The sequence below is a fragment of the Antrostomus carolinensis genome, unplaced genomic scaffold (genome assembly GCF_000700745.2).
Source record: "Antrostomus carolinensis isolate BGI_N321 unplaced genomic scaffold, ASM70074v2 scaffold16218, whole genome shotgun sequence".
NCBI lineage: Eukaryota > Metazoa > Chordata > Aves > Caprimulgiformes > Caprimulgidae > Antrostomus > Antrostomus carolinensis.
In genome coordinates, this window is record NW_010335125.1 from 2,205 (window position 1) to 17,331 (window position 15,127).

At 37.6% G+C, this 15,127-nt stretch overlaps 1 protein-coding gene across 1 annotated transcript in view; it reads right to left on the reverse strand.

The window, feature by feature from the left end:
* Positions 1 to 533: 533 nt before the first annotated feature.
* Positions 534 to 15,127, reverse strand: part of LOC104529984 (E3 ubiquitin-protein ligase UHRF2-like) — a gene marked incomplete at both ends in the record, with an annotated part of 34,634 nt that continues 20,040 nt past the window's right edge. The window contains one exon of the mRNA XM_010174441.1: positions 534 to 643. Within this exon, the coding sequence (XP_010172743.1) occupies positions 534 to 643 (110 nt within the window). The remainder of the gene's footprint in view (positions 644 to 15,127) is intronic.

Consider the following 15,127-nt stretch of genomic DNA (forward strand, 5'->3'; position numbering starts at 1 on the left):
TTTTCAGAAGGTCATGCAGTGCAAAATAATAATCCAAATGTTAATTATCACTTTTTTTCATGGTACAATCAGCTTCAACACAAAGTTCCTTTTTTTTTTTTTCAAATTATGACATAATGACAGGGTTAAAGTGCATCATTACAGACTGATTCTGTCATTGGCATTTACTAATTTATTAGAAGTTTAAATGATATGTCAACTGCAACAGCAGTTTGGTGACCTCGACATCTATCTAGGAACTTCACTGAGACTACGAATTCATTCTGCACAGTTCAGTTATAACACTATCAGCTGTTCCTCTTTTTCCCTGCCTATGACTGATAGTACTAATATGTTACCAGTTTATGAATATGTCAAGTAATAGACCCATCCTTACAGTAAATACTTTTAGAACAGAAATCTAAAAAGTATTCTATCTTATTATTTTCCTGAACACACAAAATTATTATTACCTATGCATGTTGATCCTTCTATTTTTTTAAAGAAACATCATTCAATTTGTACTTCTATTCAAGTAATTTTAAAAAGCATACTTTTGAAATCTCCATCCCCAAACGTCAACGGATAGGCTCCTGGCTTTTCAATCTTGTACATTTCCTCTATAAAAAGGATTTTACAATCATTTATTGTGTCTTCTGGGCCTCTGAAAAACAAAAACAATAAAAAGTACATTCAACTTGGTTCCTCAGACCTCGATTCTGTATTTTATGAATCCTAAGCAATGAGATAAAGCTAACTAGTATCATTTTTTTCCTCACTGATAGGGTATTTTATTTCAATTCACACACAAAATCCAGTCTAGTACTGTAACTTATAAGAAAATCAAAACACATACTTAAAACTTGCATAAAGAATACTCTGTTACCCTCAGACTACCTGGCAGCTGAGTATGTCCTTACTCACAGCCATCCATAGCTGTGCAATTCTACTTCAAAACCGCAAAATGGTTTTTTGGCTGAACACATCAGACCAGACAAAATCATATTCTCTCAAATACAGCATATCAAAAAGTATTATAAAAGTATAGTGTCAGAAATTAACCAGAAACATGACTTACACAATAACAGACACTAAATGGAACCCACAGAGTAAGAAAAGCAATAGAAAGCTTCAAAAGCCTTTCTATGACTTTTAAACGTTTTGGAAACCTAAAACACAGTCCTGCAAAGACATGTACAATACTGAATTATGTACTGTGAGTAGTCCTGTTAATGTCACGTTCCGGGGCAAAATCTGTTCACTGTATCTCAGTGATGAGTAAAAAATACTCCATGACTCTAATGTCAAAATATTTCTAGAGAAAGATTAGGAAATAGTAAATGTATAGTAAAGGTTTTCACCTCCTCTTATTATAATCTCTTTCTATTTAATAATATTCTAATTCAAATGTAAACGTATCTAGGAAGAAAAGGCCATAAAAACACCAACAGTTTTAAAACATTCTCTTTTCTTCCCTCCTCAGAATGATACTGTGCCTTCTTCAACTGCCTGTTCTCTTACCATTGTCAATTTACTACCTAATATCTAATTATGCAGGACTTTTCAGTATAACCTGCATTGGAAGTATTAATTACTGAACATAGTCTCACTGATTTCATTGAATCACAGGTGTCATTGATTTCAGAATTGAGCAGTTTTACACAAGAGAAAGCAATTTAGTAGCTGGACAGTTCTATTTCTTGCAGGGTGAGACCCAGCAATTAAAACAAACCAAACAAACAAACCAACCAGAAAATCTGAAGGAGATTTCACTGCTGAACTTCTGTACTCTTGAAAAGTTAATCTTAATTCTGTTGCACTGCTGCAGTCCCTGTTTTGTTTCTAGAAAAATACTTCAAAATCTGAAACTACACAAGCAACTAAACAAATACAGACCACAAATAACATAGCTTGAATTAGTAAAATTATAAAGTTTAACATTTTACCAAGACTGTGATGTTTGTAGTTAAAATGTCCAGTGAGCATCATGCAACACAAGAAATAAAATAATTTTTTTCTTTCCCATAAAGACATCACATGTGCTGGACATAATATAGAAGCAGTAGCCCACAGTCGGCCAAGTTAAGAAAAAATTAAGATCATACAGTTTTTTGAAGGCTTTATTATGAATGTAAAAACCAACTGTTGTATCAGTCACTGTTCAGTATTTGAAGGAGGTTGTCTCTTCAGAAACAGGAAAATAATGAAAATATGTAACTCTAAAGATAATGATTAAATATTGGCTTTGGAGACTATTTTCCAGGTGAAGACCACCAGCAAGTTAAAATGCTACATTTCTTTCAAACATTTAGAGAGTATGAGAGTATGTCTGAATCAGGTTTTGAAGGATATCTGAAAGAAACAAATCACAGAGGTGACCTGAAAACCCTTCTGAAGAAAGTCAGACAGATAGCATATCCCTATAAAAAAGGTCTAGGCTGCAAAACTAAATGAAACTATAGACAGGTAGGGAAACAAGGTATTAGGTTCATATTAAATAAGGATGACCATAATAAAAGAACACCCCCAGAAACACGAGGCTTCAGTCTGGGATCTGCTACTGCCCACGCTACCTCGTTGTTTGCTCTCATCACTTCCCTTGTGCTGACTCCAGCTCTTGGACTCTGCCACATGCTGACTTAACTAAGGCAGAAAAAAAAAAAAAAAAGCCATGGAAAAATCACAGGCAGCAAAACACTTTTTGGTAGCCCTGAGCATGGCAGTGTTTGGGTCTCCATGAAACTGGTGTTGAGAGGACTCTGATAGTGTCTTGATTCACTGTAATTGTCTTTTAAGTCTATCCACAGCTGTTTACTTTAGCATCTGTATTTATTTTGATATTTCATCTTGCTTGCAGTTTTTGGAGGGAAAATATTCCCCATTGTTGGCTATATGCATAAACAGCAAATTGTATCAAATTTCATTGGGATATTTCAACAGAACAGACAAATGCTATATGACTGAAAATACATCCCCACTATTCAGAGAACAGTTTGTTTTCCTGACCTGGAAAGTAATGTATTTAAGAGAATCTTCATTTGCCCCCTAGAGGACATTAGTTAAAAGCAGTTCTGGCCATTGTGGGTAACACCCCTCTGGTTTAAGTTTCTATACAGCGCAGTGAACACAGGAAATCTGATTTTCTGCACCTCAGTCTGGATGAGACCACACGGACCACAAAACACTGGACACCAGCTTCTGTTATGACAGCGTATGCCTCTGACAACATAAGGTTATGGAGATACTTCCAGTCCGTGAGTGGCTATAGTACTTCTAATTCCTCCAGCTGTTACCAAATCTGCAGCTCTACTTGAGGCACAATTTCCAGGTTTAAGCACTTAACTATAAATTTGTCCCTGAAACAGACAGAAGAGCGCTCCCAAGAATGACCACTTCTCTAAAAGGACTGTGAGTGAAGGTGAAAGTGGAAGCTTCTCTCTTCCACAGCAGCATGCGAAGACATTTTTACTTATCTGCAACACATCCCCACTAATTTACAGTCATAATAGCACTAAACATTCAAATGACAAATTGTAAACATAATCTCTGGCAGGAAAACTGAATGAACAAATACAGACTGAGCTTCTCAGAGCATCAACGTTTCCCTGCTTATTCTCTGTACCTTGGAGAGTCTTTTCTTAACTGCCTTATACTTTTGGTAAAATCCCAGATTATTTAAAGTTCAAAACAAATCTCCTGACACTCCTTAAATCTATAAACCTAGTTATGTTAGGATCTTCATTAGCTATACCACTCCTTGCCTGCCTATCTGGCTTGAATCCTCTAGAACTTATTTATAACATAATTCGAAGTAGTGAATCTATTTTAAAATCAAAATATAGAATCATGCCTTCTTTTGCCAGTAATGTGAAATTTTATATTCACATAAAAAACACATGTATTGGTTTGTATATCTGTATGCTTACAAAGTAAAAGACAAAAAATAAACAAGCACACCTTAAACTTTAAGCAGATCTGTATGGAAAAGTCAAAATAGTCATAGAAGTTCAATAATATACTTGATATGAATTAGCATACAACTACATGTGCATCTACAGAAAATCTGAAGCATAATTTATTAAGTTAAAATCTTGTCAAAAGTGACAGTCCCAATATAACAGCTACAAACATGACTTAAGCCATGTCATGGGATACAGAGATATTCTTAAATTCCAGTACACTTCAGACAAATTTCAGCATATTTGCAGAGTGCATTTTTCCCCAATTTTTTCATCTTGCAAATCTTCATTGTGTATGTAGTCTAAATACACTATCCTGATTAGAAGCAAAACTACACCTAGGAAAAACTTCCAAAATTTCCTCTCCTCTCTCCACACTGCCTTATTGTTTAAAGCCATTTTACTTTAATTTACCCCCTTTTTTACTGCATTTTCTCCAGAAATTTAGAGTAGTTGTTTAAAAAAAAAAAGTTTTTCATCACATGTAATTCTCTGCATGCAGTCTTTACACAAGAAGGAAGGTTGTAAAACACCATAAAGCTGTACTCACAAAGCTACAGACACTTTTGTTACTGCTATCCACATCTTTGGGAAGCAAGATTTTATTAGGAGTATTTATTAGGAGTAAATTCCACTGCTGCCAATTTAAACTATTTAAATTACTTTCAATTACAATGATTATCACACTGCTTTCTTGAAAGACACCACAAAAAGATTTATAAGTCAGTTCAATTATATTAGTGTTCCAAAACGTACCACAGCAAAAAGTTTTCGTGAAGTATACAGAAGCATGGATTTTTATCAACTTCATTATAAAAAAATCACATGTATATTATCTCAACACCAAAGTGCTGAAGCACAACATACCTTTTTTATAGGTAACTAGTTAAATAAAACAAATCCTCTAATTAATACTAGAAAACACAAAACTCTCAAAATAAAAAAAAAAAAAAAATCAGCTGACACCAACTGACCAAAGGGATATTCCATACCATAGGATGTCATGCTCAGCATATAAAGCTGAAGGATGAAAAAGGAAAGCGAGGGTGTTCAGAGTTAGTGTTTTGTGTTCCCAAGTCACCATTATGCGTGGTGGAGCCCTGCTTTCCTGGAGATGGCCGAACACCTGCCTGCCAATGGGAAGTAGTGAATGAATTCCTTGCTTTGCTTTGCTTGTGTGCATGGTTTTTCCTTTACCTGATAAACTGTCTTTATCTCAACCCATGAGTTTTCTCAGTTTTCCTCTTCTGATTCTCTCCCCTATCCTACCGAGGGAGTGAGCGAGCGGCTGCGTGCTGCTTAGTTGCCAGCCTGGGTTAAACCACGACAGTTACGTGCAGGTAACACGTAACAATTGGTAAAACCATGTTTTTCTCTCATAGCACTGCAATCCTACTGACATAAGCCATACTATTTCCCTATCTAGATGTAACTGAGAAAACAGACAGAATTTACCTCTTCTGTATCACATATTAGGCCATGGTGGACAATTCTATTTTGGGCATCTCCTGTATTTTTCCTTTGGGATAAAGGCACTCAGAAAGTAACTCTCAGACTAAGTTTTCCTTAAAAGATAGCTAGTATCTGAGCCCGAGAAAACATTTTATTTTCTGCTATGAGTTGCATAAGGAGCAAGCAAATACTATCAAATAACTTTACAAAGCTGGTATGTTCCAACAAATGCCACAGCTGCATATCTGGAACTAGAGAGAAAGATCATTGTGACAAATGATAGCTAATAATGAATGGTTAAGCCTTACCAAAGCTAAATGTCTCTGCTCAGCTAGTTGCTCTTGAAAGACTAATTCTGCTACATTAACACATACAATAGCTTTAATAATGATCAAGCTACACATAATTTGTCTTAAAAATTACAGTTATCTAACAAAATTGTGATCACATTATTCTATCAAATGCATGCAAGAAATATCCCCTTTCTTCATTTCTTCACCTAACCACACCAAAAATGAGATTAAAGAAAAATAATCTTGAGTTATACACTGCACATAGTAAATGGCACTGCATTTGAATTCCATGTAAATACACTAAATCCTTTAAAGAAATTAAATCCCCAAACAGAGCCAGACTCTTCAATACAACAGAATTCCTAATACAACTTCCTTTTAGATAGGTTAGCCACAGCCAGCTAGAAACCTTCAACTGAACCTTCATATATCTGTACTTTTGCCCCCCATACTTCTTTTTTTTAAACCTTCAGGCTGAAAAACACTCTAGATCTACATAATCATAGCTGACTAGAATTACGACAACAAGGTATTATTCTGGATATTTCAAAGGTCAACTTTCAAGAAAATAAAAGCTGTTAGATGACAATTACCACACTGATAATTCTATTAGTTCTTATAGTCTAAAAGATTTAGTTACAATTGCCAGATCTCTGTCTGGAATTCTCAGGTTTTATCACTTTACCATACTGAAATTAGAAGAAAAACATTTCATCATGCCCTAGGAATCAATGTACAATGCTGAATAAAAACAAAGGGAAATTTACTATTCAAAAAATACACACAAAAGTTACATTCGCACAAAGAATTACAATGAAGAGTGTTTAATGACAATATATGTTAGGCCTCCTGACAGCAAAACCTTACTCACACTAAGTCATGTTTACCACAGATAATTAATTCATTTGTCAGCTTCTACAGTTACTGTCAAAGAGTATTGTCCAGGTCAGCAGAGAAACAACCACAGTCAGAATAAGACCCAATAATATAATGTCGGCTACGCTCTCCAAATGTATTAATTCAGCTAATAAACAATATAATAATCAAAATGGGATCAAATCTACTACCACTTTCAGTATCTGTCTTTTCATGTGCACTACTTTGTTTACATCCCATTTATGATCAATCAGCCTCTATTCTGCTTTTGCAAAGCTTTCAGTCAGCAACTCTTTTTTTCTCTCCTGCATCAATGAACAACAGTTGGATAACTTCTTCAGAAATATGCAGTCTTTTCAAATTAGCATTCAAAACAGTTATTAGAACTTTTACTATCCTCTCCTTAGAAGCAGTTGAACTGCTAGAGAACATGTATAGTGTAGGTATCAAGAGCATTTCACTGCATCTTTACACCTTGTGCTTTCACATTTCACAGTTGCATTAATTTGTATCCTGACTTACTTAATATACACTTTTTAAAGTGAGGACTGTTTTTTAAAAACTCTTTGCTTTTGAAGTAAGAAAAACTGTTCCTGAACTGAGCTTATGAACAATTGTTTTTCAACTTTTATTCTAAAAATATTAAATTACAAATATGTTAAAATAATTAGGCTAGAGAATTAAATATGTGCTACTGTAACAAATAATCTCTACAGAAATCTGCTCTCAAAAAACAGAACTATGTTGTTACGTTCACTTAAATATAGTCACTCTAAGTCACTGTCAGCCAAAAGAATGTTTTGAAATTAAAGCAAGCACATGTAACAGCATGCATATTTCAAAAGACATTAAATGGAAAATGTCTCAATCTGATATAAAATATTGCAATGTGAAAATCAGTACTGGTTGCTTTACATTTACACACTAACTATAACTGCAGCTAAACTGTAGTTTCAAAAAACTGCAAACATTGCCTGCACAGAATGAAACAAAGGCTAAAACATACCCATAAAACAATTACAACCCTCACCAAACACAACTGTTATTTGGTTTTAAACAGGCTTGTTTTAAAGATAACTTACAAAATCTTCTCACATTAAAATAATATATTACATTGCTAATTTGACCAAATTCTGCTAGGTGGCACTGAATTACACAGAGGTTCTTTTATTTTGTGTTGTATGCAAGCAACAATATTTTCAAGATTTTTTCAGAATATTCCACACCCATTTGGTTTATCATGCAAATACAAATGCAAAGTTAAAAATGGGACAGTATTAGCCGGGCTTTTAATTCAACTTTATTTTTATTACACAAGCCACTATAATAACAAAGACACAAGACAACTTTTCAATTATGCAAAGATTTTATTACTGTGTTTATATAGTACTAAGATTAAAAAAAAACAAAAACAAAATGAAATATTTTTAAAAATCCTATTTCCCAAGATATGTTGAAGGCCTTACTATCAAAAAGTCATAATCTAATATGAATTGCTAAGGCCTTTGAAAAAAAACCAAACAAAAACCAAAATACACACATTCCCAAACCTACAAATTCTCTGTGTATCTTGTGGATACACACACAAGCCAGCCAGGATGTCATTTTTTAAAATCTCAGTAGTAGGCATAATGCTTGATGCATTTACAAAACAATATATTATAGTTTGTGGTGCCAGACTCTGGAAGCAGAGGTCTGGATGCAGCGACCATCCTTTTTACCTTAGCCTGGTATCTGTAAAGGAGACCAACGTTACAAAAGCAGGCATAAAGAGGACCTGGGAAAAGGGGAACGCCCTGGCCTGAGAGTATAGCAAGTCACATTGTCAGATCCTAATAATCTATGTACCACACAGTAGCTCGGGAGCATGACTCTGCCCTGTGCCAGGGTACCCACTGAGGAGACCGGACAGAAGGCAGTGACGATGGCCAGTGCCACCCACTGGCAGCGCCCGCGCTTTGAGATCCGCGCTGGTGCGGCGCTGTCCATGGTCCTGCAAGAAAGCGCCGGGTTGGAACCTCGGCGGTGACACCAGCTGCAACTGCTCCCTTCTTGAACTCGATTAAGTCTGTGTCTGACACTATCACAATGCTAAATGGGCACCCACAGTATGCAAATCCAGGTTCAAACACGCAAAGGTTAACACTTCTTGACCGACTGTCCATAAAGTACCAGGAAAAAAGAGCTGGTTCCCAAGAAGACCCACAAAGATGGAACCCCAAAGGCTTCATACATGAAAAACAAAGACAGAGGACCTGTGCTTGGCATCACAGGGTATGGTCCTCTGTGTTCACAGGCTGAATTGCAACACTCAGAACAATGCAGAGTCTGCTCAATACATGGTTCCAGGGGTCTGGACTAGTTAATAAACAATTTTACGCTAGAAAGAGGCAGAGCTACAAACGGGTGATTCTTATTACAAGAGGTTGGAAGTTCCTATCCAAATTTTACACTACCTTAGAATTCTGAGAGTAGATGCAGCACACATACTCATGAGCTTAAACACAGTTATAGGAAACCAACCTGGGTACCCAGATGGATTAAGTGAGAACCTAAATTTAAAAACAAAAACTCATAGGGATGCTGTCAGGATGAAAAGGCTTTCCAGAAAACAAACAATAGCAAAGGAAGAGTCTTGAAAACACAGAAACATGGTAAGCACAATAATAAAAATAATACTAAGTTAATAAATGTGCTTTAAAACAAACAAACAAAAAAAAAGGTCTGAAAGTACCCACTATAAAATAGTAAATACAAAGACATAAAGACATTTCCCATAGAATGCTTCTTAGCAAACCAAAGACAAATGAGAATTGCTTGCAAAGAAGGCCAAAACCACATTTCTAGCCTAGAAAGTTAGTAATGAATGGATTATCATGGTTTGAATGTACATGACAGCATTACTTTAATGAATAAAGCCTGGCATAAAGGATGCCAGAAAAAGCATTAATCTCATCTCACCAAGAATTCCTGAAAGTCAGAAAGTACAAAACCTACAGAAAGAAAAAGTCCTAATTACTTTGGCATTTAGAGGGCAGTTGTCGATTTCGGAATGTCTTCATTCCTCTTATTGCCCAATTGTCTTCAGACAAACTACATTAAATACCTGTGCCATGATGTCCAGTTCCATTAGTGCATGATATTAAATGCTCCACTTAAGTGCCCAATGGCTATTGCCTAATGGTAATAGAGCCTTCCTAGGTCTTATGTGTATGTTCAGAATCTGTGATGATTCCAGTATTATTAATTTTTATGTAGATCTATACAAATATTCATAGACTTTTGAATGAAACTGTTGGAGAGATTCCTCAACAAACAAGCAAGGAAACTGTGGATGGGGTAAGCAAGCAAAGGGCCTGGGGTGATCAGAAGAGAAGGAACTAGCAATTAAAAAAAAAAAAAAAAAAGGAAATGAAAAAAAAAAAAAAAAAGCAGAGGTGCAATTACTTGAATGTAGGCATGTACAGGAAGAAATGCCAGCAGAAGAGCTTTATGGGAAAGCTCTCATGCCCTTTCTGGGAATCAGCACATTTTGGTGCCTGCCTGAAACACCTATACACCAGGGCATACAGCATGGGGAACAAACGAGGAATTCTGTAAGTTTGTCTAATTACTGCAGGTCGATGACCTCATGGGATCACGGAGACATGGTGGGATAGCTCACATGACTGGGGTGCTGTGACAAATGGCTATGACCTCTTCACAAAGGACAGGCTAGAAAGGCAAGAAGGGGGAGCTGCCTCTTATGTGAGGACAGGTCAGAAGCTAGTTGAGAGCTTACAGGTCAAGATTAGCAGACAGAACATGGGTGATGCTGTAGTAGGTTCCTGCTACAGATCTCCTAATCAAGGATAAGTATATGAGGCCTTCTTCAGACAACTGAAAGAAGTTTCATGTTTACAGGACAGTTCTCACAAGGAACTTGAAGCACCCTGGTATCTGTTGGCAGGACAACAGAGCAGAACTTCAATAATCCAGGAAATTTCTGGAGTGCTGTGATAACTTCCAAACACAGTTGAGCAAGGAGAGGTGCACTGCTAGACGCAGTACTAAGAAATTAGGAAGAACTGGCCATGGGACATAAAAGTCAGGGCAGTTTGGCTGCAATGATGATGAGATGATAGATTTTAGGAACCTTTGAGCAGATAGCAAGGTAAAAAGCAAGACAACTCCGGATTTCAGGACAGGAGACTTGCCTCTTCAGAGATCTGCTTGGAAAAATAAGATGGAATACAACCCTAGAGAGAAGGGTCCCCTAGAGCTGGTTGATACTCAAGGATCACCTCCCCCAAGCTCTAGAAAGGTCTATCATGGTATGCAGGAAATCAAAGGCAGCAGGAAGCCTTCATGGATGATCAAGGAGCTCCCAGAATAAACTGGCTTTAAAAGGAAGTGTGTAAGAACGCTGTTAAGGAAGGAGGGGTAGCTGACCCAGGGTGGAGTATTGAGTTCCTGTCCAATTGTGTAGGCATAGTTGGGAGAGCCAAGGTTTACCTTGATTTGAATCTGGCAAGGAATGTGAAGAGCAACAAGGAAAGATTCTACAGCTTAAAAAAAAAAAATAGGAAAGGAAAACTAAATGGGGGCCCACTGCTAAATACAGCAGGGCCTCTGACAACAATAAATGCAGAAAAGGCCAAGGTACTCAGAAACCGCCTTTGCCTCAGTGTTTCCTGGTAAGACAAACATTCAGGAATCCCAGGCCCCTGTGACCAGAGGGACTGTCTGGAGCAAGGAAGACTTAGCCTTAGTGGAGGAGGATTAGGTTATGGAGCACTTAAACTGGACGTATGTAAGTCTATGGGGCCTAACAGATTGTACCCATGAGAGCCGAGGGAGCTGTCCGATGGCTGGACAAGGCTACTCTCACTAATCTTTGAAAGGCCATGACAACTGGGACACCTTTCTGATAACTGGAAGAGAGCAAATGTCACTCCTTCCTTGAAGAAGGAAGATCTGCTGACAGACTGGTCAGCCATAACTGAATCCCTGGGAAGGTGATGGAGCAAATAATCCTGGAAATAATTTCCAGGTATAAGGACAAGAAGATGATCATGAATTGTGAGCATGAACTTACAAAAGGGAAATCATGTTTAACCATCCTCACAGTCTTTTATAATGAGGTCACTTGCTTGGAAGATGACAGAGGAGGAAAAGATGGTCACGTCCACTTTGGTAAGGCTTTTGATACTGTCTCCCATGGCACCCTCACATATAAGCTGGCCTGGGTTAGGTAAGTGCACAGTAAGGAGGTCTGAAAATTGGCTGAATCCACAGGATTGTCACCAATGGCACAAACTGCAGTTGGAGGTGAGTTAACAGCTCCCCAGGGGTTGACCCTGGTACCAGTACTTTTTAACACCCTCATTAACAACCTGAATGATGCCAACTGAGCAGACTCTCAGCAAGTTCATAGATGATGCAAAAACAGGAGGAGCCACCAATATCAGATGCATGTGTCACTCTTCAGAGTAGCCTGGAGAGCTGGACAGAGAGGAATTCCATTACAGTCAAGTCCTGCACATAGGGAGTATCGCAGGCACCAGCACATGCCAAGTGCTAACTGGCTAAAGAACAGCTTGGTTGAGAAAGACCTTGAGGAACACATCAACAACCTGACCATAAACCAGGAATGTGCCCTTCTAAAGAAAGAAGGTCAACAGCTTTCTGGACTGGACTGCATTAAAGATGAGCATTGCCAGCAGGTAGAGGGAAGGTGAATGTTCCTCACTCCCTTCCACTGGTAAGGCCAGGTTTGAGCTGGCAAGATAGATTGGTCCAGTAAAACAGACATGGGCTTACGGGACTGGTTGTAGAAAAGGGCCACAAAAAATAATTCAGGGATTGGAACATCTCTGATATGGGAGTGTTTAGCCTTGAGAAAAGATGGTTTGTGTGTAGAGGGCTCTTATCCACATGTAAAAACAGGAAGCCGGACTCCTCTCACTAGTGCCTGCTCTCAGGACAAGAGGTAACAGGCACAAACAGAAACACAACATTCCTTCTGACCATACAAAATACCATTTTACAGTGATTGTCCAGAGAGGTTGCTGAGTTTCCACCCATAAAGATATTCAAAACCCAACTGCACACAGTCCCAGGCAATCTGCTCTAGATGACCCTGCTTGAGCAATCTCAAGAGCTCTTTTCCATCCTCAATGACTCTCTTAAACGTATACATCTATTTCACCACCATTTCCTTTTTATTTATTTTCATAACACTTTTCCTAATATTGTGCTCACCACCACTGCCTTTGCCTTTTTGCACTTAAGTTTCTTTTCTTCTGTTATTCCTCTTCTGTTTGGAATTAACAGAAGTAATTAATTCTTAAAGTAAAAAATAAATATGCAGAACTAATTCCTCCTGCTTCTTTCCTTGGCTGTATGTATTTGCATACACACACTTGAGATCCAAATCCCTCTTTTACCAATCCTAATATACCTCTTGTTCCCACCACCCTGTACCCTTTGCTTTCCCTGCACATGCCAACACCTCACTTAACCATGGGTCAAAATGACCCTTCACCACCCAAAGCTCTACTCACCAGGTTGGCCACCCTTTTGGCATAGATGCTCTTGCCCACTTGAGGATCAAGGACTTTCAGGGACAGATGGGAACCCACTTATGGGTCCCGTGGTATTAAAAGTCAAATACCCGTTGCCATGAGCTGTGCAATTAACCAGGTTTTGATCCGCAGGATTTGCCTACTTCTTTCCCTTGGGAGGATTTGTCCTCCAAAGTCTTACCATTTCACCAGTAGGATTGAAAAGTATGAGAGAAAACACTATCTCTAGTAGGACAAACCTGGTTTGCAACTCCACTTTTAAAATTTCAAGACAAAAGAGTACATTCAAGACAGTACATTCACAGTCTAAAAGACTCAATATAAATTACAAACACCTAGTCTTACTTTCCCTCTCTTTTGGGAAAGCAAACTGAAACACTCAATCAAGTATCAGTTTCTCCATATTGTCAGTTAAGAACAGACAATGTGCAGGGAAATGGCACAAAGGACAAATAAATTATTTTTTATGTTCTCTCTTTAAGAATCAGGAAGTGGGAAGTAACAAGAGATAAAATATGTCTTCCATGTAAGAGAAATAATTAGAAGTAAGCAATCTTAAAACTGTAATCCTTCCACTCCTCCCTGTACAATGGAACCTCCTGAAGATTTGTTTTCTTTAAAGCAGGAAAACAAAGCTTGCAGGTAAAAAAAGTGCATCAAGGAATAACTATGATCTGTGTAGAACCTGGCCATGATAGCTATTCAGGGAGTGTTTGTAAAATGGAAATTTTTGACCAAAGATAAAGAAGGGAAAGGAGAAAGAGGAAACATTAAAAAAGAGTATCTATAATAAGAGGTCAGTCAAAGACACTTCAAAACATACTCAATTCTTTCTACACTTTCTGGGTTTGGTTTCAGAGGTGCTCAATCAAGGTACTGTATCTTATTTATGACCTCGGTGGAGAGGACAATTACTACAGTGAGTGGTTAAAACAATCACTGTTCATGCTCTCTTCATGAACTACTCTGTCAGATACAGTTCTTCTGTCTCTCACATTTGACAGAAACACCACATCCTGGGCACCAACCTTATTCCAGTCCTAGTAGCTGACAGTGTTTTCCAGTACCTTCTGAGCAGTTTGTCCTGCACCTCAGAATTTTTTTTTTCCTGCATAAGAGGAGGCACTGTATGCTACTCAAAAGTCTCTTTAATAATATTCTGTCCTGAGATCCATTACATCTTTTAACTCTTGAGTTTATCCTGAAAAATGAAAACACAACTGAAGCAAGATTAAAAACCTAATCTGGTATTCAAAAATAAACAGCTTGATTTCCAGTAAACTTTGTTTCTTATGTTCAAACAGATAATTCTTTTCACACACACACACACACACACCCCCCTAAACATGAGTACTTTTGTCCAACAGGATAACCAAATAAGAGTCAAAATACTCTTCCTGTTGTTAGTCATTCCTGTTAAAAATTGTGAGATTATTACCTAAGGCTGTGTATCACAAAAAGAACCATCTCTAGCTGTAGAGACTAGGGAAAAGCAGTTCACAGAAGTGCTTAAGAAGCTCTAGGCACCACCTCTACAGAACCACCATGAAAAATCTCAGCAGACTTCTTGGAAAATCAGAATCTATCTTGGTTTGAAACAGTTGCATTGATTCAAAAGGAGGTCCCTTCTTCAAAGGAGGTGATCAGCTCCACTGAAGTTATAAGAAGAAGAGGAAAGATGGACATACAAACTCACTCTTTCAGAAGTTTTATTGCCTAGAAGAAATATGCCATTTTTATGTCTGTTCAAGAAAACTGTAGGCAAGTTCTTCAGCAATTAGAATTCTTATTAGGATACCTGCTGAAATAGCATTAAAGCTATTTTTAAAAATGGCTCCAAGTAAATCTTGATAATAGTCCACGTATCAGCAAAACAACATCTTCCCAGACAGTCAAACAGTAACAGTCAAAGATGCTACATTGAAACCAATAAACTGGGAAGTTATTTGGGGTGGGAAACTATACCACAAAAGTATACGAACATCAGTAAGGGATAAACCAT